We start from the raw sequence: 25702 nt of genomic DNA on the forward strand, positions 1-25702 counted from the left end.
CTGTGGAAAATTGTTTAAAAGGTGGGGATATGAGACCATTTTACCTGCCTCCTGAGAAACCTGCATGCACGTCAAGAAGCAACAGATAGAACCTTCCATGGGACAACAGATTGGTTCAGAATTGGGAAAGGAATACGTCAAGGCTGTATATTGTCACCCTACTTATTTAACTTACATGTAGAACACATCATGTGACATGCTGGGCTAGGTAACTCACAAGCTGAAATCAAGATTGCCAGGAGAAATATCAACTACCTCAGATATGCACATGATACCACACTAATGGCAGAAAGCAAAGAGGAACTAAAGAACGTCTTGATGAGAGTGATAGAAGAGAGTGACAAAGCTGGCTTAAAACTCAACATTCAAAAAAGTAAGATCATGGCATTGGGTCTCATCATTTCATGGCAAATAGATGGGGGGAAAATGAAACAGTGACATACTTCATTTTCTTGGACTCCAAAATCACTGAACAGTGACTGCAGCCATGAAACTAAAAGATGCTTTCACCTTGGAAGAAAAGCTATGACAAACCTAGAGAGTATCTTAAAAAGCAGAGACATCCCTTTGCCAACAAAGGTCCAAAAAGCAGAGACATCCCTTTGCTAACAAAGGTCCATCTAGTCAAAGATACGGTTTTTCCAGTAGTCATGTATGGATGTGAGAGTTGGACCATAAAGAAAGCTGAGTGCCAAAGAATTGATGCTTTTGCACTGTGGTGTTGGAGAAGACTCTTGAGAGTCCCTTGGACAGCAAGGAAATCAAAACAATCAATCCTAAAGAAAATCAACCCTGAATATTCATGGGAAGGACTGGTGCTGAAATGCTAGTTCTTTGGCCACCTGGTGGGAAGAGCCAACTCATTGGAAAAGACCCCAGTGCTGGGAAAGATTGAAGGCAGGAGAAGGGGACGACAGAGGATGACATGGTTGGATGGCATCACCAACTCAACAGACATGAGTTTGAGCAAGCTCTGGAAGATGATGAAGGCAGTGAAGCCCACCACTTGTAGTCCATGGTGTCTCAAAGAGTTGGACATGACCTAGTGACTGAATAACAACAGTTACTAGATTAATTATTACTAAGTTTATACTAAACTATTACTAAATTATATTTATGTCAGTACATATTGAAGTACATCATTTTTCTTTAAGTAGTTGTTTATTTATTTGGCTGCATTGAGGCTTAGTTGCACACAGGATCTTCACTGTATCATAGAAATCTTTTAGTTGTGGTGGGCAGGCTCTGGAGCATACAGGCAATGCGGGCTTCGTTACTCCACTGCATGTGGGATCTTACTTCCCTGACCAGGAATCAAACCTGCATCTCTTGCACTGCAAGGAAGATTCCCAATGACTGAATCACCAGGAAAGCCCCCTGAAGTACCTCATTCTTACAGCTTCTAAGTATTCCAGTGTTTGGATATACAATTATTCATTAAATTGGTCCCATTGTGATTGGTATGGTGTGATTTTCAGTTGGGGCTGTTACAAGCGGTGTGCTCTGGATCTCTTTGTAGTTGTCTGTTACTCAGAATATTGACAGGTCCTCCAAGTTGCCCTTCGCAGCGGTTGTATCATTTGAAGCTGCACTATGTATAAGGGATTGCTTAGTTGACTATTCGATTGCTTCTTTCCCTAATTAACTTCTGGTTTCCTTTTTCTTTTCTCCTTACCTGCTGCTTAATTATTTTTGCCCTTTGTATATAGTTTTAAGATAATGACATTGAGAAATGTTTTTTATGAACTGTATTGATAAATATAGATGCTTGAAAAATATATCTCTCTTTTCTTAATCCCAAGAGAAATGTAATAAATGTGAATACTTTGTTATAAAGGGCAGGTCCGTTCCACATTGCCATGGGGATCCTCTTGGGTTGAAAAAACACCCATAGAGAGAAAACTGAAAACATTTAGCATAGTGATTTTTTTTTTTAATGCCTTGGGTATATTTTTTTTCTGTTTAGCACTTCCTGAGGAATCAAAACAACAAAACCAATTACAACCTTGTCTGTGAGACCCTTCAGTTTTTGGATTGCATTTGTGGAAGTACAACAGGAGGCCTGGGACTCTTGGGTCTCTACATCAATGAGAAGAATGTAGTGCTGGTCAACCAGACTCTGGAGAGCTTGACTGAGTATTGCCAAGGTCCATGCCATGAAAATCAGGTAACTGAAAGCAGTCCTTCATGAAAATTATTCCAACCAGTTAGCCAAAGGATCAACTTGGTGAAAGAGCCAAGCTTTGTGTGCATTTGAAAGATCTTTCTTTTACTTTGCCAGATATTTTTACTTTCCTAACAAAGCATACAAAGACTGAATTATGGACTAGCAAATACTATGCCATATTTTAATTTAATTTCACTGTAAAAGGAAATTCCCATGAAAACATCCCAGATAAAAATCAGAGTACAATATATTTTTTCATCATTGATCAGTTTTCGTCTTTAGTCAGTCTCTCCAGGATTTGTGGCATTGGCTCCCTTTGGCTTCTTGGGCTCCACTGCAGTGGGTTGTGTATATTACCATCTTTATATTGACAGTAAATGTAGCAAATAGGTCATATTGCTCCCATTTTGCTTATAGCTAGATTGTGACTCAGAAATTAAGTGATGTTCAGGGTCCCAGAGTAATGGAATCTCTTAAGTTGTAGGGCCATTCTTAAAACTCAGGACTTGTGGTTGAGTCTAAACAGTGCACTTTTCACTGCATAACATTTTCCAGGGCAAAGTTTCGACTCCCTCTTCCAGAGTGTTTGTCTCTGATTCCATTTTCTTGGATATCACAGACACAGAGAGGGAGTAGAAGATGCAATACTTGGGTTGGTAAAGGGCGGAGGGCAGCCTGGAGTTTATTGACTCCGCATCCACACAGGTGTTATGGAGCTACCATCACAAGCATGGATCCACCCTGGAAGGAACAATTTTCAAATCACAAACATTTCTGGATATAAATTTTAAAGAAGCCACTGAGACCAAATGTCAGTGCTTGATACAGAAAAGAAATGTTGAAAAGTAATTGCTTTTCTATTGCATATTATATGACATACATGTGCAAAGTACACACACATATATGTACATACATAGGTAAGTAGAACAAAAACATGACAATTATTGGCGTAAATAATTTGTTATGGGGATCTTTACCCCCTGTAATATGCATGTGATATGGTGAAAGAGTTTGTGGATTTTGCTCTGTCTTATATTTCACTCTTCCAGGGCAATAATATAAGAAAACCTAACTATTGATTTTAAGTTAAGGAAATATATGCAGATTCAAAGACTTCATTTTGTTGTTGGTTAAAATAAAGTAAATCTATAATAGAAAGCATGTTTCCACTCTTGGTTTTTTAAGAAAATGAAACTAAGTTTTGAAAGTTACTAAATCAAGTTAGCTAAAAACAGAAATTAATAATAATACAGCATGAATCCCATATACTCTAAAAATAAGCTTACTGTGAACCTCGTGCTCTGGAAATATGTGGAAGGAAGGAAAAATGCTAGCAAATTTCAGAAATGATCCACAAATTGATTTCCTCTAAGTCAAGCAACCATTGTCATGATCAGAAGAACCTCAGGAAATGTAGATGAACGGAAGATACCTCTCCTTCGTGTCAGGGGAGTAAAAATTTCCTTGTGTAAAAAGAGAAATGAAGCCCATCCTGAAAAATAACAATCCTTTCAGAATTACCTTGATTTTATTCTTTCTCGTTTATCTTACCTGGGTTTCAATTTTTCAAACCCCTTTGACTCTGGGTCCTGCATGGTAAGATGTAGTTCCACAAATTCCAACCCACGAGTTTCCAATTTTCAAGTTGTATAAAATGAATTAAATTCAGAGTCCTAGCACGGTAGGCCCTAACCTTCAAAATACTGACATTTATCTCTCAGGGTACTTTATAAACTTTTCCCAAGTCAGATTCCTCTATAAATTGCTTAAGTTTAAGGAATCTGCTGACCTTTTCTCTCAACCAGCATAATTGACATGATGTCTGAAATATCAGGAGGTGACTGTATTCCCAGCACAGTCAACAGCATAGATTGTTACTCATTTAGCATTAAATAGCAGAGAAATGAAGATGCCACATCATTACAGATAAAGTTGACTTACCAACCTTGGGCCTAAGGTTTTTATAAATAGGAATATTCTCTTAAAATTGATCAGATCTTAAAATTCTAAATTTAAAGAATTTCTCTAATGAAGGACATATAAAAATTTATAGACCGAGTATTTTACTTAACCATTGTTTTTTGAAATTCTACAAAAATGGTTCGCCTGAAAAGATACCTGTTTCATACAATGTCTTTCTCTGTGTTCTTCATACAAGTCATTTAATTAACACTAATCAAATAATAGACTCTATGTAAAAGAATATATAAAATTAAATCTTTGACTTATATTAGACTTAATCTCAAAGTTAAATCTTAATTGCATTTTAAAGGGCAAAAAGCTGAGGTGATTCTGTTATTTTATGTCATGGCCTCTAGAGCTCTTGTGTTGTAAATAGACTTATTTTAAAAATACTTTGTTTTCTAGACATGTATTGCTACTCATGAATCTAATGGAATTGATATCATAATTGCTTTGATTCTAAATGACATAAACCCTCTTGGTAAATATCGAATGGACCTGGTGCTCCAACTAAAGGTAAAGTAAACCCACTGCGGGGAAGGGGAAAGTGGCATTCTCTATATAAAACTCACTTTCAGAGTTGACTTTAAATGTTCAAGTAGGTCTTCCAAAAAGCAAGGTATCATCATATTTTCAAGTAATGAATTGACAGAAAGGGATAGTAAAAGCACAGTGAGCACTGAATTGCTGATAAAGTGTCAAATAAAATTTGAGGATATCTTACTGGAAGTGTTTTTAAGCAGTCACTTTGTTTCACTGCTTTTCTTTTCTATTTTTCATTATATAGAGGAACATAAGATGCTGAACATTCACTATGCCATATGTTTTTAATTCATCTTGACTATAGAATTCTATCTAACAAGTCACAATTAATGAAACTATGGTAGAAGAGGGCTCCGTTTTCGCTTTATATCTATTTTCTAAAAGTTGTTTTCTTTTATATTAGAATTTTAATTTTTTCCCCAATACGGTAAGCCATTTTCAAGCTTCCTTTGAGAAGTATTTGTTTAGTTGCTAAGTCATGTCCAGCTCTTTTGCAACCCCATGTTCTCTGTCCATGGGATTTTCCAGACAAGAATACTGGAATGGGTTGCTATTTCCTTCTCCCTGGGGTCTTCCTGACCCAGGGTCTGAACCAGTATCTCCTGCATTGCAGGCGGATTCTTTACCGCTGAGCCACCAGGGAAGCCCCCTTTGAGAAGTTGCTTTAGCTTAAATCATGTGCATACTTTATAGCAGTTCCATTTATCAGAAGTCAGGAGCACAATGGCATTTTGAAAAAAATTTCTTCAACTTTTTGTTCAAATGGAAATAGATAAGTGAATATACACAAGAAACTATATAGTTTCAAATAAAAAGATATGATATTCAATTGAGATGAATTTTTAAAGACTGCATATGTTAGGTGTTAGAACTAAAAACATTGCTTATTTAAAAGTTTTCCATAGGCAGATTCATTTTGATATTTGGCAAAACTAATACAATTATGTAAAGTTTAAAAATAAAATAAAATTGGAAGAATAAAAAAAAAAAAAAGAAAAAAATAATAAATAAATAAAAAATAAAAAAGCAAAAAAAAAAAAAAAAGTTTTCCATAAACGTAGGGTTGATCCAATATCACAGAGGATAAAGTTTACCTTTTATAGGTAAATTTATGGCCAAGAAGGATAGAAATGGTATTTTTATAGTTGTTTCTAAATATAGATTTAGATTACATAATGGAATGCATATGTGTCCTACCTATGTGGAGATTATACTAATGGCTCTTAATAAGCAAACAGAGTTATGTTTGTGTGTTTTCACTATTTTTATTTGCAATAGGTATCTTGGATCTTTCTCTTCATAAATGAGAAAGAAGGTGATTCTCGGGTAGATTGCACTTGTGTCCTTTTCCTCATTAACTTCATTCTTCAGTTAGCAAAGTCAGCCTGGCCTATATTATAGCTTAATTTGAGTTACTAGAGAAAAAATGATTTTATCTTGAATTCATCTTTAACCATATTTCATAAAGAAACAGCATTTTGAAGCCTTAGATTTTTTTTTTTAATCTTTCATTTATCGAAAGACTTACACCTTTAAATCTCATTTTTAATAGATCTAACTTTACTGGGAGAAATACTGAAGGATTCATCAACTTAAACAAAGTGTAGGGGACTTCCCTGGCAGTCTAGTGGTTAAGACTTCACCTTCCAATGCAGGGGTTGTGGGTCGAATCCCTAGTTGGGGAGCTAAGATCGCACATGTCATGGCCAAAAAGAAAAACATAACACAGAAGCCATATAGTGACAAATGCAGTAAGGACTTTAAAAACGGTCCACATCAAAAAACAAAAAATCTAAAAAATAAACTAAAAGTATAAACATATAGATTATTTACAAATTCAGAACTATGGGGGGGAACTCTAAATGATAGGGTATGACTTACTTGTATGAAGATATTCTTAGCTATTCAAATGAAAATCTGTTTTGAAAAAAGGGTCATTTAAAATTTCATTTATGTTACCTTTTCAAAATATGACAGTTGGATAGGTCAAGGTATGTGTAAAATAGAAAATGAATGAATTTGAATTGAAATATTTATAATATTTTACTAAGAGAGATGAGTGTATGTTTCTAAATAATCCATGAGGCTTTGTACATAATGGCCAATATGAGAACAACGTTTGTAAGACAGAATGATATAGTATACTGGCAAATTTTAGAAGGTGTAGGTAGGATGCTTTTAATTATAAATTCCCTGGAACATTATAGAGATGCCATATGAAAAAAATGTTAAGGTTTTATTATATATCATTTACTCTTTAATTACTTAAACAAGTATATTTTTAAGTGTATTTAACTATACTCATTTACTATATAATTTCATGAATTTTTTCATATATATATCTTGTCCCTTTTAATTTACGTTTCATAACTGACCTGGACTATAAATTGCTGAATTTTTAAAATAAGTAGGTTTTTTGTTGTTATTGTTACTGTTGTTGTTGGTTTTGTTTTGTTTTGTTTTTTGTCTAAGGACTCTAGCTTCTTTTGGAAGAGAATCCTTTATTAACACATAAAAATTGGATTTCTTAGCATATATAATCTCTTGAACTTCCAAATTGCTTCAGCTTTCAGTAGGCCATTTACAAGATTTCTGTTCCCCCAAGATAGTACGAAAAAGATTGGTTAGGAAAAACACCATATTGCCAATATTCTGAAATTGGATGCATTTTTAAGTTACTTTGTATTGGGCCTGCTGAGTGAAATTCATTAGAGCATACTGCTAGTGTTGCCAGGGTTTTAGCTTTTGATTATGTTGGGTCAGTTCAGATTGCTCTAAAGGTGTAAGCTCTTCACTAACTCTAGAACCTTACTTTTTAAAAGACATGTTGTTTGTGTGGGATGCTGGATTATAAAAAGGGAATTTTAGGATTTGTGCAAATCTGTAGAAATTAAAAATGGAACATCATTCCAAACGTTGAGGATATTGTATTTTATGCTATAAGACTTTCTGTAACTGTGTGGTATCCATTTTGGATAATAAATTGGCTGAATCAGAAACATTTAAGATTTCTTCTATAGGTAAACATGTTTGAGATAATATATTTTTAAAACCAAATTAGGAAGCACCAAAGACAACATGAACTGTTTTTATTTCCTTTTAAACAAAAAATAGAAAATATTCTACAACCCGACTTGTTAAAATGTTATATTACCATGTAGGAAGTCTAAACTGTTATCAATAAATTTATATTTTGTTTCTAACTCATGAATTTAGAATTTTGTAAATTAATTCTCACTAAAAATTATTGATCAAATTTATTTAAGATTTTGATTTGCTATGAATTGATCTTTCATATTAAAAACAATTGTGTTAAATTCTAATGAACTATGTGCCATTTTTGTAAAATATGTCATTGATACTGGTTCACCTTACTGTCTTGTTAGGTTGTCTTTATAGAAAGGCCTACTTAGGAAATAGTGAAGGAAGATATGATTATATTTTAATGTATCATATATAAAGTCAATTTTGTGTTTAAAATGCCTTTATAGCAATATTTAAAATTTCCTTTGTAACATGTCTCAAATGATTCATTGCTTTTATTTTGTGTTGACAATAAAATAAAACATTCTCTTTTAAAATGTTAATAAGCTAACTGATGAAAAGTAGGAGTTTACAATTGTGCTTGATTTAAAAAATAGTCCTGATAATCTCAATTAAAACACATGCAGGGGATCCTTAATCCATGAAATAGACTTTTCATGTGCATCAACTCAATGTGTATCTTTAGAACAATGCCTCCAAGCTTTTGCTGGCCATCATGGAAAGCAGACATGACAGTGAGAATGCAGAAAGGATTCTTTTCAACATGAGACCCAGAGAACTGGTAAGAAAACTTTTCAAAGTCATGTCAATAATGTGTAACCTAAAAGGGACAGTGGATAGTATACATGTCAGGGGGCTTTCCCTGATCTACCAAGACATGCTGGCACATCGCAACCTGCCATTACTGATACCTCAGAGGGCTTCTGGACACAAAGGCCTGTGTGATTTGGGTCCTTATGACTTCATTGGTTTATCCACTCTAAATACTTTTCTTAACCGGCTTGTTACACTTGACTGAACTATCTGCAAATTATTTTTGCCCCCCAAAAAACGTTTGCTTTAGTTTGTGTATTAGGATACATGTGAGGAAGATAAATAAAAATGTTTGTAACCCTCAAAAATTATATTCACACCTCTTTCTGAAAATAAAAGCAAAATAAATATCTTTTGCAGTTGTCGTTAGTGAAACATGACACAGTGTTCAGCCTGGAGAAAATTGCATGGAGGCCTGATGGAAAATCCCCAGAGATCATTAGTGTTGTCTTCCTATTGGAGAGGTTATATTTTCCTCCTCACTGTGACATGGGAATTATGAAGAAATATCAGCATGCTTTAACAGCATCGCGTTTCAAAAGCATTGAGAACATTCTCAAACTGTATAGCCAGTCCCCTAATAACTAAGTCCTAGTTGTTTGAGTACCCCTGTTGGTGCTACGGGCAACTCTATGAAGACACTTTTAATATGCAGGCAGGATAAGTTCATTGATGTGAAAGAGCATTTGCTACACATTAGAACAAACTGTGGGCCCAGAAGGTACAAGGAAGGGATAGGGAAGCAATGTGTAATGTTAACAGGAAACATGGAAGGTTGGGAGAAGAGCAGAGAGGTAGGGAGGGTAGGGAAATATGACGTATGAAGGACCTCTTTTGCTCTTTTTAATAGTAAGGAACAGAGTGGAAGAATGCAGATAAAGAGAAAGATAATGTGCAATTTGATTTAACATATATTTAATGACAGCATAGTATCTGCAAGGCAGTGGGCTAGGAAGAGCAAGCCACTTCCTCATCCTCATAGTTAAATGCGGGTGGTGAGTTATGTTTTCATTCAACAGCAACTCTGCACAATGGTCCTTTGAAAATACCATTTCCTTTATCTACAACACTATTGTCCCATCATCCACTTCCTCCCTGTGGCCCATCCTCAACCTCCTGCCTGAATTAATGCCCCTGCCCTGTGCTCACTGAGCGCTTCACACTTATTCCTGCTGCAGGCAGGACTGTTATGCTGGCCTCTTGTTGACTCTTCCACTGGATGGTAAGCTCCCTGTGGGCAGGAACTCTGTCATATCCACCATTGGGTCCTCAGGCAGAGGACGGTGTCTGTCCAACACCATGTATTCTTGTTATTAGTGGACCCTTGATAAATAATGGATGCTTATCAGGGTTCCAAAGTCTAATTCATGGGAACTTTAGCACTGTCAGCGTTCAAAAATCAAGCCAAAATTTCCAAGGAAAACAGAGAATTTTGTAGGAAAATAATTCCATAATCATTTAAATAAAGGTTTCCAATGCCATTTTCATTTAGAATTCTTGTATATTTTTCAAGTCTTAGGGGGCATTCCAGTTTTTAATTACACCCCATAAACGAGGCAAATGCACGTTGTTTGTGGCATTTCAAATCTTGATGTTCCTTTTGGTTTTTTGATAGGTGGATGTGATGAAGAATGCCTATAATCAAGGATTGGAATGCGATCATGGGGATGATGAGGGCGGAGATGATGATGTTTCCCCAAAGGATGTTGGACACAATATCTATATCCTGGCCCATCAGGTATCACATTTTTTAATCTTTGTATTGTTTTGCTAATCTTATCAATCTCGTCTTATGTCATGGCTTGCTGTCAATACTTTCAAGATCTGGTCCTTCCATTTATTCAGCGCTTGTGTCCCTTGCTGAATCAAGAGAAGGAAAAGCTCCCAGAATGCCCCTAGGGCTCTGGTCAGAGCTAGTCCGCAAGAAAACAGTACTTGGTACCAAAAACTGGGCCAGCAAGGAGGAGAGAATCCCATGTCAGAGCCTGAGGAATAGGTATCCATGGCAACAGATGGAAGTCTGGAAGCAGAGAGGACAGAGGCTCCTGAGAAGACAGAGAGTGTAAAGGAAGGGATGCATTCAGGTCGAAACAGACTTCTGGCCTCTTTAAATTATAGGCTAGCGTATTTCCTGCAGAACCTGTAAAGTGACAGCCTCTAACTGTTTTTTATTGGACTTCTAAAAAATATGAAGCTAAATTCACATTCTTTCAAAGGAAAACCATTTCTATTTTGTGTTAGTATGAAAACAGGTGCTTGGTTAGTGTTATTTGACACATTTAGTTCTTTTAACCTGACGATCTACTTTAAACTTGCATCTTCTAATGCAGAGTTGTTTTAGAAATTAAAAAATTGAGATGTATGTATGTCCATTTGATTCTATCTATATCAGTTCGGTTCAGTTGTTCAGTCATGTTCAGCTGTTTGCAACTCCATGGGATGCAGCACGCCAGGCTTCCCTGTCCATCACCAACTCCCGGAGCATGCTCAAACTCATGTCCATTGAGTTGGTGATGCCATCCAACCATCTCATCCTCTGTTGTCCCCTTCTCCTCCTGCCTTCAATCTTTCCCAGCGTCAGGGTCTTTTCCAAGGAGTCAGTTCTTCACATCATATAGTGATTATCTATATAGCTCTCACTTTTTTACAGAACAAAGTCTAAACTTCTAGACTGTCTTGCTAGTCATTTTCCCCCATTGACAATCTCTACCTTTTCTTGCTTCCCTGTATATCTTATCAGGTAATTGAACAAACATTGGTAGATATAAATAAGACTCTGAATAGATTAACTTTCTATTTAAAAATTTTTTTCCAGTTTTATTGAGATGTAATAGACATACAGCACTGTGTAAGTTTAAGGTATTAAAAATTTCCTCTTTAGACGATTCTTACCCATCTCTCTCCTCATACATAACTGCCTAATGTATGTAACCTTGAGTATAATTTTTATAAAAAATTCAGAAAGGAGTCAAATTCTAAAAGATATTAATACAAGAAGCTGCAATAATTTTATAGTATAGGTGCACCATTGAGAAGATTTTTAGGTCTCTCACAGTATGTTCTCAGCCACATCCAACTCTTGGAACTCTATGGACTGTAGTCCATCAGGCTTCTCTGTCGGTGGGATTTTTCAGGCAAGAATACTGTAGTGGGTTGTTGTTCCCTTCTCCAGGGGATCTTTCCAACCCAGGGATCAAACCAGCATCACATCTCCTGCACATCTCCTGCACTGTTTGTGGATTCTTTACCTGCTGAGCCATCAGGGAACCTTCTCACAGTATAGTAAAATTCATATATAGAACAGAAAAGGTCAGGGCAAATGGGTTATAGCTAGGAAGACGAGAGAATTTTAAGTATTGAGGAACTGAAAGCCAAGATGAAGAGATACACTGAAGAAAGTACAACACAGAGATTTAAGATGTGGAAGAGGTATAGTTTTAGAGAGAAAGAAATTGGGTGACAGCAATTGAGTCAAGCCAGAGAAGGACTGTCCAGAGATTGAATGAGAGTAGAGAGGGGAAAAAATCACAAACTGAGAATTAAAGTCATATTGGCTTCTACAACAAAGATGGAAATAGAGTGACACAACACGTGTACATGAGCAAGAAGTTATTTCAGAAGCTGCAGCATTGTGGAAGGAAAACAACTAAAAAAGAGAAGAGCAGAGTGAGCAGTAATAAGGTTTAGAAGGAAGTCAGGGAGTACAGCCACCCATTGTGTTCTTTTGACTGAAAGCTAGCCTCGCTCTGCCTTTAAAGGTTATTCCGCTGCCTGAGCAAGCAGCTACACGAGCAAGATCTAACCATGTGTCTTTCTAGTTGGAAGTGAACAACCCGACCAGCCAAGTCAGCCCTGAGAAAAATAGATGAGTAGATGTTTGAGCCAGATTACCTTGAACCCATTGAGAAGACACTTAAAAATGTAATCTCATGTTACCAATTTTGAGTAACAATAAAAATATTGTCAGGAAAGACCCATGTTAGGTCAGGGTCAGTTCACTTTTAAGCAGATTAAATACAAGAGTAGAGATTAGGTGTGTGTTTTTTTGTTTTTTTTCCGGCCATGCCACATGACATGTGGGATGTGGGATCTCAGTTCCCTAACCCAGGAATCAAACCTGTGTCCCCTGCATTGGAGCTCAGAGTTCTAACCACTGGACTTTCAGGGAAGTCTGAAGAATGCAGATTTTTTAGACAAGTTAAGGTAAATGTTGAAAAGAGTGGAGAATAAGAATAAAGAATACAAAAGCTACTCTTAGGTTGAAAGATAATGATTTAAATTATGAAAGAGGTTAAAAAAGAAGACAGCATAATATCAGTGGTTTTGATGGATTTGAGTTTATGAAAGTGCTCAGAGAGAAACAGGTTCAACGATGATGGTGGACTTGTCCAACCAGTGGGAATTCAGAACTACCTGTTAAAAAAAAATAACGAAGAGCTAAAAACTACTTACTGAAACGAAGAGATAATGGATATGAAAATGGCCTGAATGGATATCTAGAGGTTTCTGAATCTCCCTCAAACCAACATGTTAGAAAAGCAGTAGTATGCAGAGTGCGATGGTACAATATCTAGGCACATAGATAAAGCCAGACTTCAGGAAGAGGGAGACTGTCAGACTGAGTGAGGGAAGAAGATCTGGAATCCTTTAGGCCTTGTGATTAAATTAAGAGTGTAAACATGAAACGGGAGTCCACAGGAGTCTAGGACAGGAATGCAAGCTGTATGGAACAGTGTATGTAACCAACAGGGTAGTTAAGCAACAGCCTGCTCACTTTCTTACAATGACACCGGAAGTTGCTCCCTTGCCACTTTATCCATGTGTGCTCTATGGGGTGGCTCCTCCCACTAGATTTAATGAAAAATTCAGTTTTCACTCAGAAGAGAGCCAACCCGTGCTCTTTTGATCTTTCCTCAAGTGACTTCCTTGTCTTTCTCTAGGCCAGGATATTGTACTGGTTTCTTAGGAGGCAGAGATGGTTGCTGAATTCCTTCCTTATGAATCTGTTGTCCAAATAGCCTCCACACTGAGGCACAAATGCCACAGACAGTGGTTGTAAGCCTTGCTTCAGAAGTAGCCATGTAGCTGAGCTCCAGGAGTCTTCTGGGGTCCAGGTTCGGCTGTATCCATTGTGAATGTGGAGTTGTTTGGGTCTGTCTTGCTGATGACCGTGCAGATTGGTTTCTGCCTTTGCACAGTTCAGTGATTCCAAAACTGAGGTTCAGCTTCCTCCTTGTTTTACTATAATCATCTTTTGCACAGACAGTCTATTTTGGTGCCCTCAGACTTTCAATTTTTGTTGTTATTCTTTTCATGGTAGTTGGGTAGTTCTGCTTTTTCTACCATGACATCCTTTTTGGCCCTTCCTGTGGTTGGTGTTACCAGAAACAAATAATGCTTCTTGTAAGTGTCTTGTCTGATCTACATAGAACTATCAATACCTGAAAAAGGGAATTTCTTAAGTTCTAATACCATAGTGTCATGCAGAGTAATTTCCTTAAAATTCAGCTCTGTGTCCTTTTACATTTTCTGTCCTTCACATGCTCTTCTCGTGCATCTCTGCCTCCTCTCTCTGCTCTAGCTTTGGTCTTTTATATTCTACTTTCTTCATATTCCTTCTCTTTATTCCTGTCTTTCTATAAAACAGGCATTGCATGAAATCTAGAACAATGTTCAGTACTTTAGATAAGTTTAACATATATGAAGTCCTATTGTTTCTTTAGGGCTTCCCTGGTGGCTCAGATGGTAAAGAGTCTGCCTGCAATGCAGGAGATCTGGGTTCAAATCCTGGGTTGGGAAGATCCCCTAGAGAAGGGAATGGCTACCCACTCCGGTATTCTTGCCTAAAAAAAAATCCCATGGACAGAGGAGCCTGGAGGCCTGCAGTCCATGGGGTCACACAGAGTCAGACACGACTGAGCGACTAACACACACACATTGTTTCTTTGATTCCATGTGGCAGTTCTGTTTTTATGAGACTTTATTTTACATTAATTTTATTTTCTTACCCAGTTTTATTAAGATATAATTGACACATATTGTGTAAGTTCAAGGTGTGAAGATGGAGAAGGCAGTGGCACCCCACTCCAGTACTCTTGCCTGGAAAATCCCGTGGATGGAGGAGCCTGGTGGGCTGTAGTCCATGGGGTCGTGAAGAGTCGGACACGACTGAGCGACTTCACTTTCACTTTTCACTTTCCTGCACTGGAGAAGGAAATGGCAACCTACTCCAGTGTTCTTGCCTGGAGAATCCCAGGGACCGGGGAGCCTGGTGGGCTGCCGTCTATGGGGTCACACAGAGTCGGACACGACTGAAGTGACTTAGCAGCTTAGCAGCAAGGTATGAAGTATGTTGATTTGATACATTAGTTAATACCCAGTTTAGTCACATGATTGTGATTTTTCTTTTGTGTTGAGAACATTTAAGATCAACTCTTTTTGCAACTTTCAGGTTTATGATACAATATCACTAACTCTAATGACTGGGCTATACATTAGATCCTCAGAATTTGTTAATCTTTCAACTGGGAGTTTGACTCCCATACTTCCCTTTTCCCTCACCTCCCAAACCCTGGTAAACACCACTTTGTCTCTGCTTCTCTGAGTTTGTCATGTGAGATTCCACATCTAAGTGATCTCATGCAGCATTTGTCCTTTTCTGTCTTACTTATTTCATTAAATATAGTGCTCTCAGAGTTCATCCAGGTTGTTGCAAAGAGAAAGATCTCCTTCTTGCTCGTGGTTGAATAAGATTCCATTGTATATCTACATTGGATCTTCTTTATCCATTCATTGATTGAAAGACAACTACATTGCTTCCATGTCTTGGCTATTGTGAATAATGCTGCAGTGAACACGTGAGACAGTTTCTTTCTGTACCTACTAGAATTGAGAAGCATATGGAGAAATGTGAAATGTTATGTGCCTTGCAGGATGCGGAGAAGTATTAGATAGCTTGCCTGTGGAAAGCAAAAATAACTCCTGGCTCTTAAGGCAAGAAAGAATGGATCACTTTAATTGGATATATGAAATTATTTTTAAATATAGGCTTTAAATTTTTTCATCATCATTTCCCCATGTCATTAAATAGTCGTTGAAAACACAGTTTTAATGTCTGCATAATTGTTCACCATTTTATTGCACCATAATTTATTTAATCACTTTTTATTGTTAGACATTTAGGCTTCTAATGTTTTTGATATTATAAATTATGCTATGATTAACATCCTCATACATTGATGTTTGTCTGCTGCACTGTTTCCCTAGGATAAATTCCAAGAAGTTTAATTACTAGGTTTCATGGTAGTAACTATTTTATGATTCTTGGTGCACATTATAAAATTGTTTTTCACCATGTGATGGTAATCAGCTTACTGAATCCTAAAATTATTACCATTTAAATAAAGATTCACCAAGTTGAATAGTGTCAGGAACACAGTGGCCACACAACACATTTGTTGAATAAATTAATGAGGTAGATGAAAAGGAATTTCACTTTAATCCACATCTTTTGGATTCCTAATAAAATGAATTATCTTTTAATATGTTACTTGGTCATTTCTATTTATTCTCTGAATTGCTTGAAAATGTGTCTGTCCATTCTTCAGTTGGGTTTCATTTTTTTCTTTGTGAATTTTAATTAAGGGTCAACAAATCTTACTCACAGTAGTTACATGTACTCCATCCTAGTTCATTTGCTTTCTAGTGTTTTAATGATAATTTTTTCCACTACCTTGATATCTTTAAACACTCACCTAGATTTTCTTCTGGTATCTAGGAAATTCAGTTTTTGCTCTTAATTGTTTAATTTTTCCATGTCATAATGCAAGAATAATATAAAGCTACGTTCTTGTGCTAATTTATCTGTAAAGACATAGTCCAAGATTTAGTAATAACAGCAGTCTGGGAGGGCAGGGCTTCTAGTAATTACGTGACCATGATGTATGTAGGACATTAGAGACCAGGGCCAAAACCCAAACCACCTTTAGGGCCAAGAAAAATGGGTGATGTCGGGGCAGGTGAGGCTGGGACTATCTGGTTATCTGGTGAGCTATTACTTACCTCTGTTGACTTTCCAGTTGGGATTGCAGGCACTAAATTTCCTATTCCTCCACTACTTCAAAATGTCTGAATTTTTAAATTTAAAACATTGTGAAATCTAATTTTAAAAAATTGACAACTCATTCAAAAATTTTAAAACCATCAAGCATGCCAACCAGAATTTACCAGCAGGCAGAATGCAACTGCCGAACCATAGTTTGCCACTTGTGGGTTTGTTTAGTCACTCAGTTGTGTCCAACTCTTCGACCCCATGGACTGCAGCCTGCCAGGCTCCTCTGTCCATGGGATTTTCCATGTGAGAATACCGGAATGGGTTACCACTTCCTTCTCCAGGGGATCTTCCTGGCCCAAGGATCAAACCCACATCTCTTGCATTAGTAGGTGGATTCTTTACCACTGAGCCACCAAGGAAGCCCACTTGTGGACGAAGGGATCTGAATTTCTCATTCAGTTTTTAATTCAATTATATGGTCTTTTTGAATGCTTTACCAGATGTCAGGCACTGCACTGGATACGAGGAATACAGCAGTGAGGGAAAGCAGCAAGAAATCAGTTCTCAAGGGACTTAGATTCTGACTGGTAGCAGTGATGAGTAGACAAACCAGAGAGAGCAGATAGTCATACAAGCTATGCAATGAATGAGAAGAGAGTGGGATGAAAGACACTCAAAGGTCTATTGCAGAATGACTAATCAGGAGAGTTTTCTCTAGGGAGGTGAAATTGAAGCTAGATCTAGGTGAAAAAAGCAGAAGTCAGCAGTATGTAGTGGGGCAGTGTGGGGCACATCCCAGAGATGTCTGGAAAGTGGCAATAAGCTTGGCATGTTTCCAGGAGTAGAAGACCTGTGTAGCTGGACCCTCACCCAGCTCCCAGCATTTAAACACTATACTGATTACAAACACTGCACCTGAGGCTCATTTATTATAAGATTATCATTCAGGAACATTTATTAATTAAGCACCTCTTTTTTTTTTTTTTTCCTTTGCTGGATCTTCATTGCTGTGTGGACTTTTCTTTAGTGGCAGTGAGCAGGGGCTACTCTTGGTTGTGGTGCATGGACTTCTCATTGTGGTGGCTTCTCTCGTTGCAGAGCACAGGCTCTCGGTTGCACAGGCTGCAGGAGTTGTGGCACGTGGGCTTGGTTGCCCTGCGGCATGTGGGATCTTCATGGACCAGAGATCAAACCTGTGTCCCCTGCTTTGGCAGGCAGATTCTTAACTACTGGACCACCATGGGCATCCCTTGGCTTGCTTTTTCCCTCCTACTGAACATCTCGTATATCAGGCATCATTTTAGTTGCTAAGGTAGAACATGAATAAAGTTGCCATTAAAAAGCTCACAGTTAAGTGTGTGTTGGAGCGGGGAGAGCTAAGTTGCTTCAGTTATCTCCGACTCTGTGTGACCCTATGAATTGCAGACTGCCAAGCTCTTCTATCCATGGGATTCTGCAGGCAAGAATACTGGAGCAGATTGCCATGCCCTCTTCCAGGGGATCTTCCCAACTCAGGGATCAAACCTGTGTCTCTTACATCTATCTACATTGGCAGGCAGGTTCTTTACCACTAGCGCCACCTGGGAAGCCTTGGAGTGGAGAGAGGGAGACAGATAAATGATGATAATCTAACATACTTTTGTTAAAATGGAGGTATGTACAAGACACACTTCTCTTAAGTCAGGAGAGAATTCATGGAAGTGACATTTGAACTGAGTCTTGAGAAATAGGGGAATTGGAGAGAACATTCCAGCAGAGGCAACAACTTCTGCAAAAATATACCATAGACATTTTAGAGAAAGGAACTCCTTTGGGGAATATTGGTAAAGATTTGGTATGGTATCTACTTATGTCTTTATTTGAAATGAATTACAATAATTTGAATTGAGTCAACATCTTTCATAACTGTAATGACCCTGATTGTAAGCATTTAACAAATGTTGCATGATTGAATGAATGAATGAATAGGACATGATATACTCTAAAACTTTAATATTTTTAATGTAAGTATTGTAATTAAAAAACAAAGATATTTTCCTGTTCTCATTACCACAATCAAAATTAATGGTATTGCCCCCCACTGGAGAATAAATCCTGTGCACAAACAGTTATTGTTTCTGTTCCTATGCTAAGTATTGTACCTAGCTATAGTAGATACTCAACAAGAGTTTGGGAGAATAATGTTCTGCAAAAATTCATGCATGCTGATAGTGTTTTTATATAATACAGGTACTCTAATATTTATAGAATCCTGCAAAATTGACATTAGCATTCTCACAGTCAAGGATATTACTCAGCTGCTGTGGACTTTCTTTTTAATTTTGTAGTTTATTCTTTACCAGTCATATCAGCAAACTCTACATAGACAGAACTCTATAATATCTTCCCTCATATCAGGAACTTTTCTTACTTTCATTCAGGATACCATCTTTCCTCTGAACTAGCAAAATATCTCTTCTTGTTTTTAAAATTCATTAATTATTACCTTAGTTCCTCTAAAGCTCAAATTGAAACCTGGTTACCCCATTTCCAGTGAACAGTGGTCTTTGTTTTGAGTTATGTCCACCGCCCCACCCCCATACTGCTTACATTCTTTCTCACTAGCTTATGCCGTGTATAATTCTGGAATTGTTCTTTATTTCATGTATGTAGGTCTTCGCTACATTATTAGTAGCAGATTCGCAAAATCTGGGCACCCATGAAGCCTCATTTTAAAACTTTTTTTTCAATGAAGACAACTATCTCAGGGAAAAATGCTTAGGTATTTAACCCCTCAAATAGGCTCCTGCATATCTTTCAACAAGCACCAAAGAATCTTTGGATTACTGCCTTTCATATGACCTCTCAGAGTTATAGTTAGTGGGAGCAGTGGGGAAAAAAAAAAAAAGTGTACTCCAGGAAGTGGATTGTAATTGGACTTCTAATTGTTAGTTTAGTGTAAGGATCATAGGTCAAGTTCAGTTGAAGCAATTATTTCTCTGCTTAAAATTTCATGGCTGGTAAACTTATATTTATTTCTGAGTTACATTATTAGAGCATCAGTCTGAATTCTAGGAATGTAGAAGCCCTTCGCTGTGTCTTCGGCCCCTCTTTAAAAATTTTTTTTTATTATTATTATTATTATGTACCTGTTTTTTGGCTGTGCTGTTTTCATTGGGCTTCCTTGGTGGCTCAGACAGTAAAGTGTCTGCCTGTAATGCCGGAGACCTGGGTTCAACCCTGGGACAGGAAGATCTCCTGGAGAAGGGAATGGCAACCCACTTCAGTATCCTTGCCTAGAGAATTAGGTGGACAGAGGAGTCTGGCAGGCTACAGTCCATGGGGTGGCAAGCGTTTCTCTAGTTGTAGCAAGCGGGGGCCACTATTTCATTGTGATGTGTGGCCTTCTCACTGCAGTGGCTTCTCTTATTCTGGAGCACGGGCTCTAGGGCACATGGACTTCAGTATTTGTGGCTCCCGGGCTCTCGAGCACAGGTCCAAATGCTGTGGTACACGGGCATAGTTGCTCTGCAGCACACGGGATCCTCCTGGATCAGGACTCAAACCTGCATCTCCTGCACTGGTAGGCGGATTCTTTCCCTCTGAGCCACCAGCGAAGCCCTCTTTGGCTCCTCTTTAGGTCTGCTCTGATTTCAACTATATTCTTGAATGCAAAGTCTGTTAGTAGAGCTAGAGATACCAGGCAGGGCTGTTTCTATATATTTTTTTCTCCATGCAGGGAAATACATACATCCCCTAGCATATTTTAACCTTTGAGTTATTACCTTGTCCCCAAGCAAAGCCAGTATCTCTTTTTTTTCCCTTCAGGGGTTAGAGGATTGTGGGAACTGCCATCCTGTTTCAAGGACTAGGGTGCTTTCTGTCATGCTGATGAAGTTTGTTATTAATTTGTCATTAATGAGTTGTTATTGCTCATTAATCTGTTTTTTTCCCTTAAAATTCTAATCTCACAGCTTGAGCTATATTCATTTTAAGGGATATGCATATACATAACTCTTAAGTAGCTAAATTTTAATTTATACCAAAGTCATATGAAATGTATATATTGCTCAGATTACTTAAAATGTTTTCCCTAGAGATCTAGGCTGCTTCACCTCTCTGACACTTCTATTTTCTTATGCTAATATGTAGTCATCAGCATTGCTTCATTTTATTCATAGAAATAGAAGGATGGGCCTGTAATTGGATACATGACTTCCATCCTTAATATCTTTGAAGGAGTTTAACTAACTTAACAATTACTTCATCTTTATTATTGCCTGTAGTGCAGAGAGTAGAAAACACGGCTGGGTTTTCAACTCACAGTCATATGTTGGCTAGAATATGGTACAAACTGCTTAACTCGTATTCACCCTGAACTCTGTGTTCTCTCCATTTGCTGATTATGTCACTCAACTTTTCTGACTTCAGCTTTCTCTGGGGGGAAACAAAAAACAACAACATGAGTATCCATGAGCTATGTTTGCAAGGCAAACTTCCAGAGATTTATTGGACACTAACTAGTACAACAGAATGGGAAAGACTAGAGATCTCTTCAAGAAAATTAGCATACCAAGGGAACATCTCATGCAAAGATGGGCTCGATAAAGGACAGAAATGGGATGGACCTAACAGAAGCAGAAGATATTAAGAAGAAGAGGCAAGAATACAATGAAGAACTGTACAAAAAAAATCTTCATGACCCAGATAATCACGATGGTGTGATCACTCACCTAGAGCCAGACATCCTGGAATGTGAAGTCAAGTGGGCCTCAGAAAGCATCACTATGAACAAAGCTAGTGGAGGTGATGGAATTCCAGTTGAGCTATTTCAATCCTGAAAAGTGATGCTGTGAAAGTGCTGCACTCAATATGCCATCAAATTTGGAAAACTCAGCAGTGGCCACAGGACTGGAAAAGGTCAGTTTTCATTCCAATCCCAAAGAAAGGCAATGCCAAAGAATGCTCAAACTCCTACTCAGTTGCATTCATCTCACATGCTAGTAAAGTAACGCTCAAAATTCTCCAAGCCAGGCTTCAGCAATACATGAACTGTGAACTTCCTGATGTTCAAGCTGGTTTTAGTAAAGGCAGAGGAACCAGAGATCAAATAGCCAACATCTGCTGGAACATCGAAAAAGCAAGAGAGTTCCAGAAAAACATCTATTTTTGCTTTATTGACTATGCCAAAGCCTTTGACTGTATGGATCACAATAAACTGTGGAAAATTCTGAAAGAGATGGGAATACCAGACCACCAGACCTGCCTCTTGAGAAACCTGTATGCAGGTCAGGAAGCAACAGTTAGAACTGGACATGGACCAACAGACTGGTTCCAAATCAGAAAAGGAGTGCGTCAAGGCTGTATATTGTCATCCTGCTTATTTAACTTCTATGCAGAATACATCATGAGAAACGCTGAGCTGGAGGAAGCACAAGCTGGAATCAAGATTGCTGGGAGAAATATCAATAACCTCAGATATGCAGATGACACCACCCTTATGGCAGAAAGTGAAGAGAACTAAAAAGCCTCTTGATGAAAGTGAAAGAGGAGAGTGGAAAAAGTTGGCTTAGAGCTCAACATTCAGAAAATGAAGATCATGGCATCCGGTCCCATCACTTCATGGGAAATAGATGGGGAAACAGTGGAAACAGTGTCAGACTTTATTTTTGGGGGCTCCAAAATCACTGCAGATGGTGATTTCAGCCATGAAATTAAAAGACGCTTACTCCTTGGAAGGAAAGTTATGACCAAACTAGACAGCATATTAAAAAGTAGAGACATTACTTTGCCAACAAGGGTCCGTCTACTCAAGGCTATGGTTTTTCCAGTGGTCACATATGGATGTGAGAGTTGGACTGTGAAGAAAGCTGAGCGCTGAAGAATTGATACTTTTGAACTGTGGTGTTGGAGAAGACTCTTGAGAGTCCCTTGGACAGCAAGGAGATGCAACCAGTCCATCCTAAAGGAGATCAGTCCTGGGTGTTCATTGGAAAGACTGATGTTAAGGCTGAAACTCCAATATTTTGGCCACCTCATGTGAAGAGTTGACTCATTGGAAAAGACCCTGATGCTGGGAGGGTTTGGGGGCAGGGGGAGAAGGGGATGACAGAAGATGAGGTGGCTGGATGGCATCACCAACTCGATGGACATGAGTTTGGGTAAACTCTCGGAGTTGGTGATGGACAGGGAGGCCTGGCATGCTGCAATTAATGGGGTCGCAAAGAGTCGGACACGACTGAGCGACTGAACTGAACTGAACTGAACTAGAAGTAGTTGGACCGTAAAGACTCTTTTACTGAGTTATATTACGTTTTAAGTAATGTAACAAAGTAACTAACTGGACAGCAAGGAGATCAAACCAGTCAATCCTAAAGGAAATCAACGCTGAATATTCCTTGGAAGGACTGATGCTGAAGCTGAAGCTCCAATGCTTTTGCCACCTGATGCGAAGGACCGACTCATTAGAAAAGACCCTGATGCTGGGAAAGATTGAGGGCAGGAGGAGAAGGGGATGACAGAGGATGAGATGGTTGAATGGCATCATCAACTCAATGGACATGAGTTTGAGCAAACTCTGGGAGGTGATGAAAGATGGGGAAACCAGGCGTGCTGCAGTCCATGGAGTCACAGAGTTGGACATGACTTAGCATCTGAACAAGAACAACAAAAATAAGCAGCTACTAGATATTTATGTATTTATTTTTACCTTACCTACTTATAAAAGGAATTTGAGGTTGAATAAGAAATGCACTTGTATAATTAGACTGTTAGAATATAAGATCAAAAGGCTTGAAAAGGAAAAGAATCAAAGTATGCTAAGTATCTTACCCAATATCCTTCTTGTCTATCAGTGGTAGCGCTGAGCTTCTTGGTAATAACCAAGAGTGAAAAATAATGGGCAATACAAGTCATATCTATACTATTCATTTATGACCAACTTATTACTGTTATTTAATTCTAAAAGAAACATACAAGGGCAGAAGACAGCATGGTAAACAATGTTTTCTAAACTGTTCTGCAGAACACACCAGAAAAAAAATGAACATAGCTGTTTTTAGTCTTGAGGGATAAATAATGATCTGTATTTTTGAGTTATAATCAAGAGTTGAATATAAATAAATGTGAAGCATGTACAACAGTCATTCTGAAAATAGGTATGTAAGGTCACTTCATAGAGAGACTTTCATATTGTAGAAACTTTCCAATATGTGAATTTAGTTGAAAATAGCTTTTTTAAATATCAAGAGGTTATTTTATCAAATAACAGAAAATACGCTTATCCTAATTGCCCAGCTATGTGAAAAACCTGCTGTTAGTCTTGGCAGATAGATATGTAGAAATGTAAGCAATTAAAGGAACTTTTTCTGAAAACTGAACATAATTGCAAGTTTTCTTGTCTCAAAGAAATAGGAAAACCAGGATCAGCTATTTTCTCACTACAGTAAAGATGTTTTTCTATGCTGCTATCATATGGCAGTTTGACATAAGAAAAAATGTTGTTGTTGTTCAGTTGCTGTTGTGTCTGACGCTTTGCAATGTCTTGGACCATAGTCCTTGAGGCTCCTCTGTCCTCCACTTTATCCCTGCGTTTGCTCAGATTCACGCCTGTTGAGTTGGTGATGCTATCTAACCATCTCATCCTCTGCTACCCCCCTTTCCTTTTGCCTTCAATCTTTCCTAGCATCAGGGGAAAATATTACTAACTAATATTATTTTAAGCATTCATTTTTCAATGTTTCTTGGCAACCAAGGCATAGAAAGAAATATTTAAGTTACATGATAATATATAATGTAAAATAACACCCCACCAAGACCCAGACCCCCCCCAAAAAAAAACAAAGCCATATGATTTGATCATTAGTGAAGTACAACACTTCAATATACCTGAGGCATATAGAAATTGATTGAGGGAACCTTCATTAATAGTATTAATTACTGGTCATATGATAGAAGTTTAGATTAATACAACTTTGCAATTTAAAAAGGCCTGTCAGATTCTAAATTTTAAAAAGTACTTAGCTGTATCCTGTTGCCATACAGCAAAGTAATAGAAGGCAATTGTATTTTCAGTAACAACTTTAACATGATATAAAGACTGGCAATTGTCTTCACAAATATTCCTACGTACACATCTAGCCCCTGGACAGAGCCTGGTGCATCAGAAGTGCTCCATCAACTTTAAGGCTCATCAGATTTATTTTCATGACTTTAAATTCATTCTCAGTTCATTCTTAAGTCAATGTAAATTTATTGATCACATATTATCACCTGGTTATGCTCTCACCAAACAGATGCAGATTCCATGCTCAATGAGCCTGATCCCTGAGATCACATCACCAGTTCCTTTTGGGGAAGCTATTCTAGAGACACCAACTGTGCCACAGATGGAGATATCTGAGGGCATGACAGTGACATATAGTCTCTGCTCTCATGGAATTTACCCTTTATTACTGGGAGACATAAAGACAATCAAGGACTTCCCTGGTGGCAGCAAAGAATACACCTGCCAATGCAGGAGATGCAGGTTCAATCCCTGGGTTGGGAAGATCCTCTAGAGAAGGAAATGGCAATCCACAACAGTATTCCTGCCTGGGAGATCCCACAGAGGATCCTGGCGAGCTACAGTCCATGGAGTCACGAAAGAGTCAGACATGGCTGAGTGACTTAACAACAACCACATAAAGACGATCACAGCATAGCAGCCCTGTGGACAGTATGTCCCTGGGATGCTCTGGGATCTCAGGTTAGGAGTGTGCACAGGAAAGTGAATGTGTGGCTGAGACAGAGAGGGAGAGAAAGTCAGAGGAACAGAGACAGCACTTTCCCCCTGCTCGATCATTTGCTCAGCATTCAAGCAGGCAAATCAGCTTCTCTAAAAAAAAACCCCTAGCCCACTGACCCGTAGCTCTGCTCCCTTTTTTAGCAAAACGATCAGAAGTTGTATACAATTGCTACCTCCATTTCCTCTTTCTATTCTCTCTGAAATCCCTCCCTGTCAGGCTTTCCTCCTGACCATGCCACCAGGACAGCTCCTAACGAGGTCACCAGTGACTGCCACCTGAATAATTGAATGGTTTGTCCTCAGTCTCCATCATATTTCTCCTGTCACTAACATTTGACACACTGGGATGCTGTCT

At 38.1% G+C, this 25702-nt stretch overlaps 1 protein-coding gene across 2 annotated transcripts in view; it reads left to right on the top strand.

Moving 5' to 3' along the window:
- The window catches only part of ITPR2 (inositol 1,4,5-trisphosphate receptor type 2), a 588791-nt gene that overhangs the window by 407880 nt on the left and 155209 nt on the right, over positions 1–25702 (top strand). Inside the window, exons 42-46 of one of the 2 annotated variants that reach the window (XM_061417573.1) lie at positions 1967–2167; positions 4535–4645; positions 8403–8498; positions 10146–10268; positions 17682–21374. In XM_061417573.1, the coding sequence (XP_061273557.1) occupies positions 1967–2167; positions 4535–4645; positions 8403–8498; positions 10146–10268; positions 17682–17894 (744 nt within the window). In that variant the 3' untranslated portion in view covers positions 17895–21374. Of the gene's footprint in view, positions 1–1966; positions 2168–4534; positions 4646–8402; positions 8499–10145; positions 10269–17681; positions 21375–25702 lie in introns of those variants that run through there. The other variant, XM_061417572.1, reaches the window with a different exon arrangement.

Source organism: Bos javanicus, chromosome 5, assembly GCF_032452875.1.
Source record: "Bos javanicus breed banteng chromosome 5, ARS-OSU_banteng_1.0, whole genome shotgun sequence".
Lineage (NCBI taxonomy): Eukaryota > Metazoa > Chordata > Mammalia > Artiodactyla > Bovidae > Bos > Bos javanicus.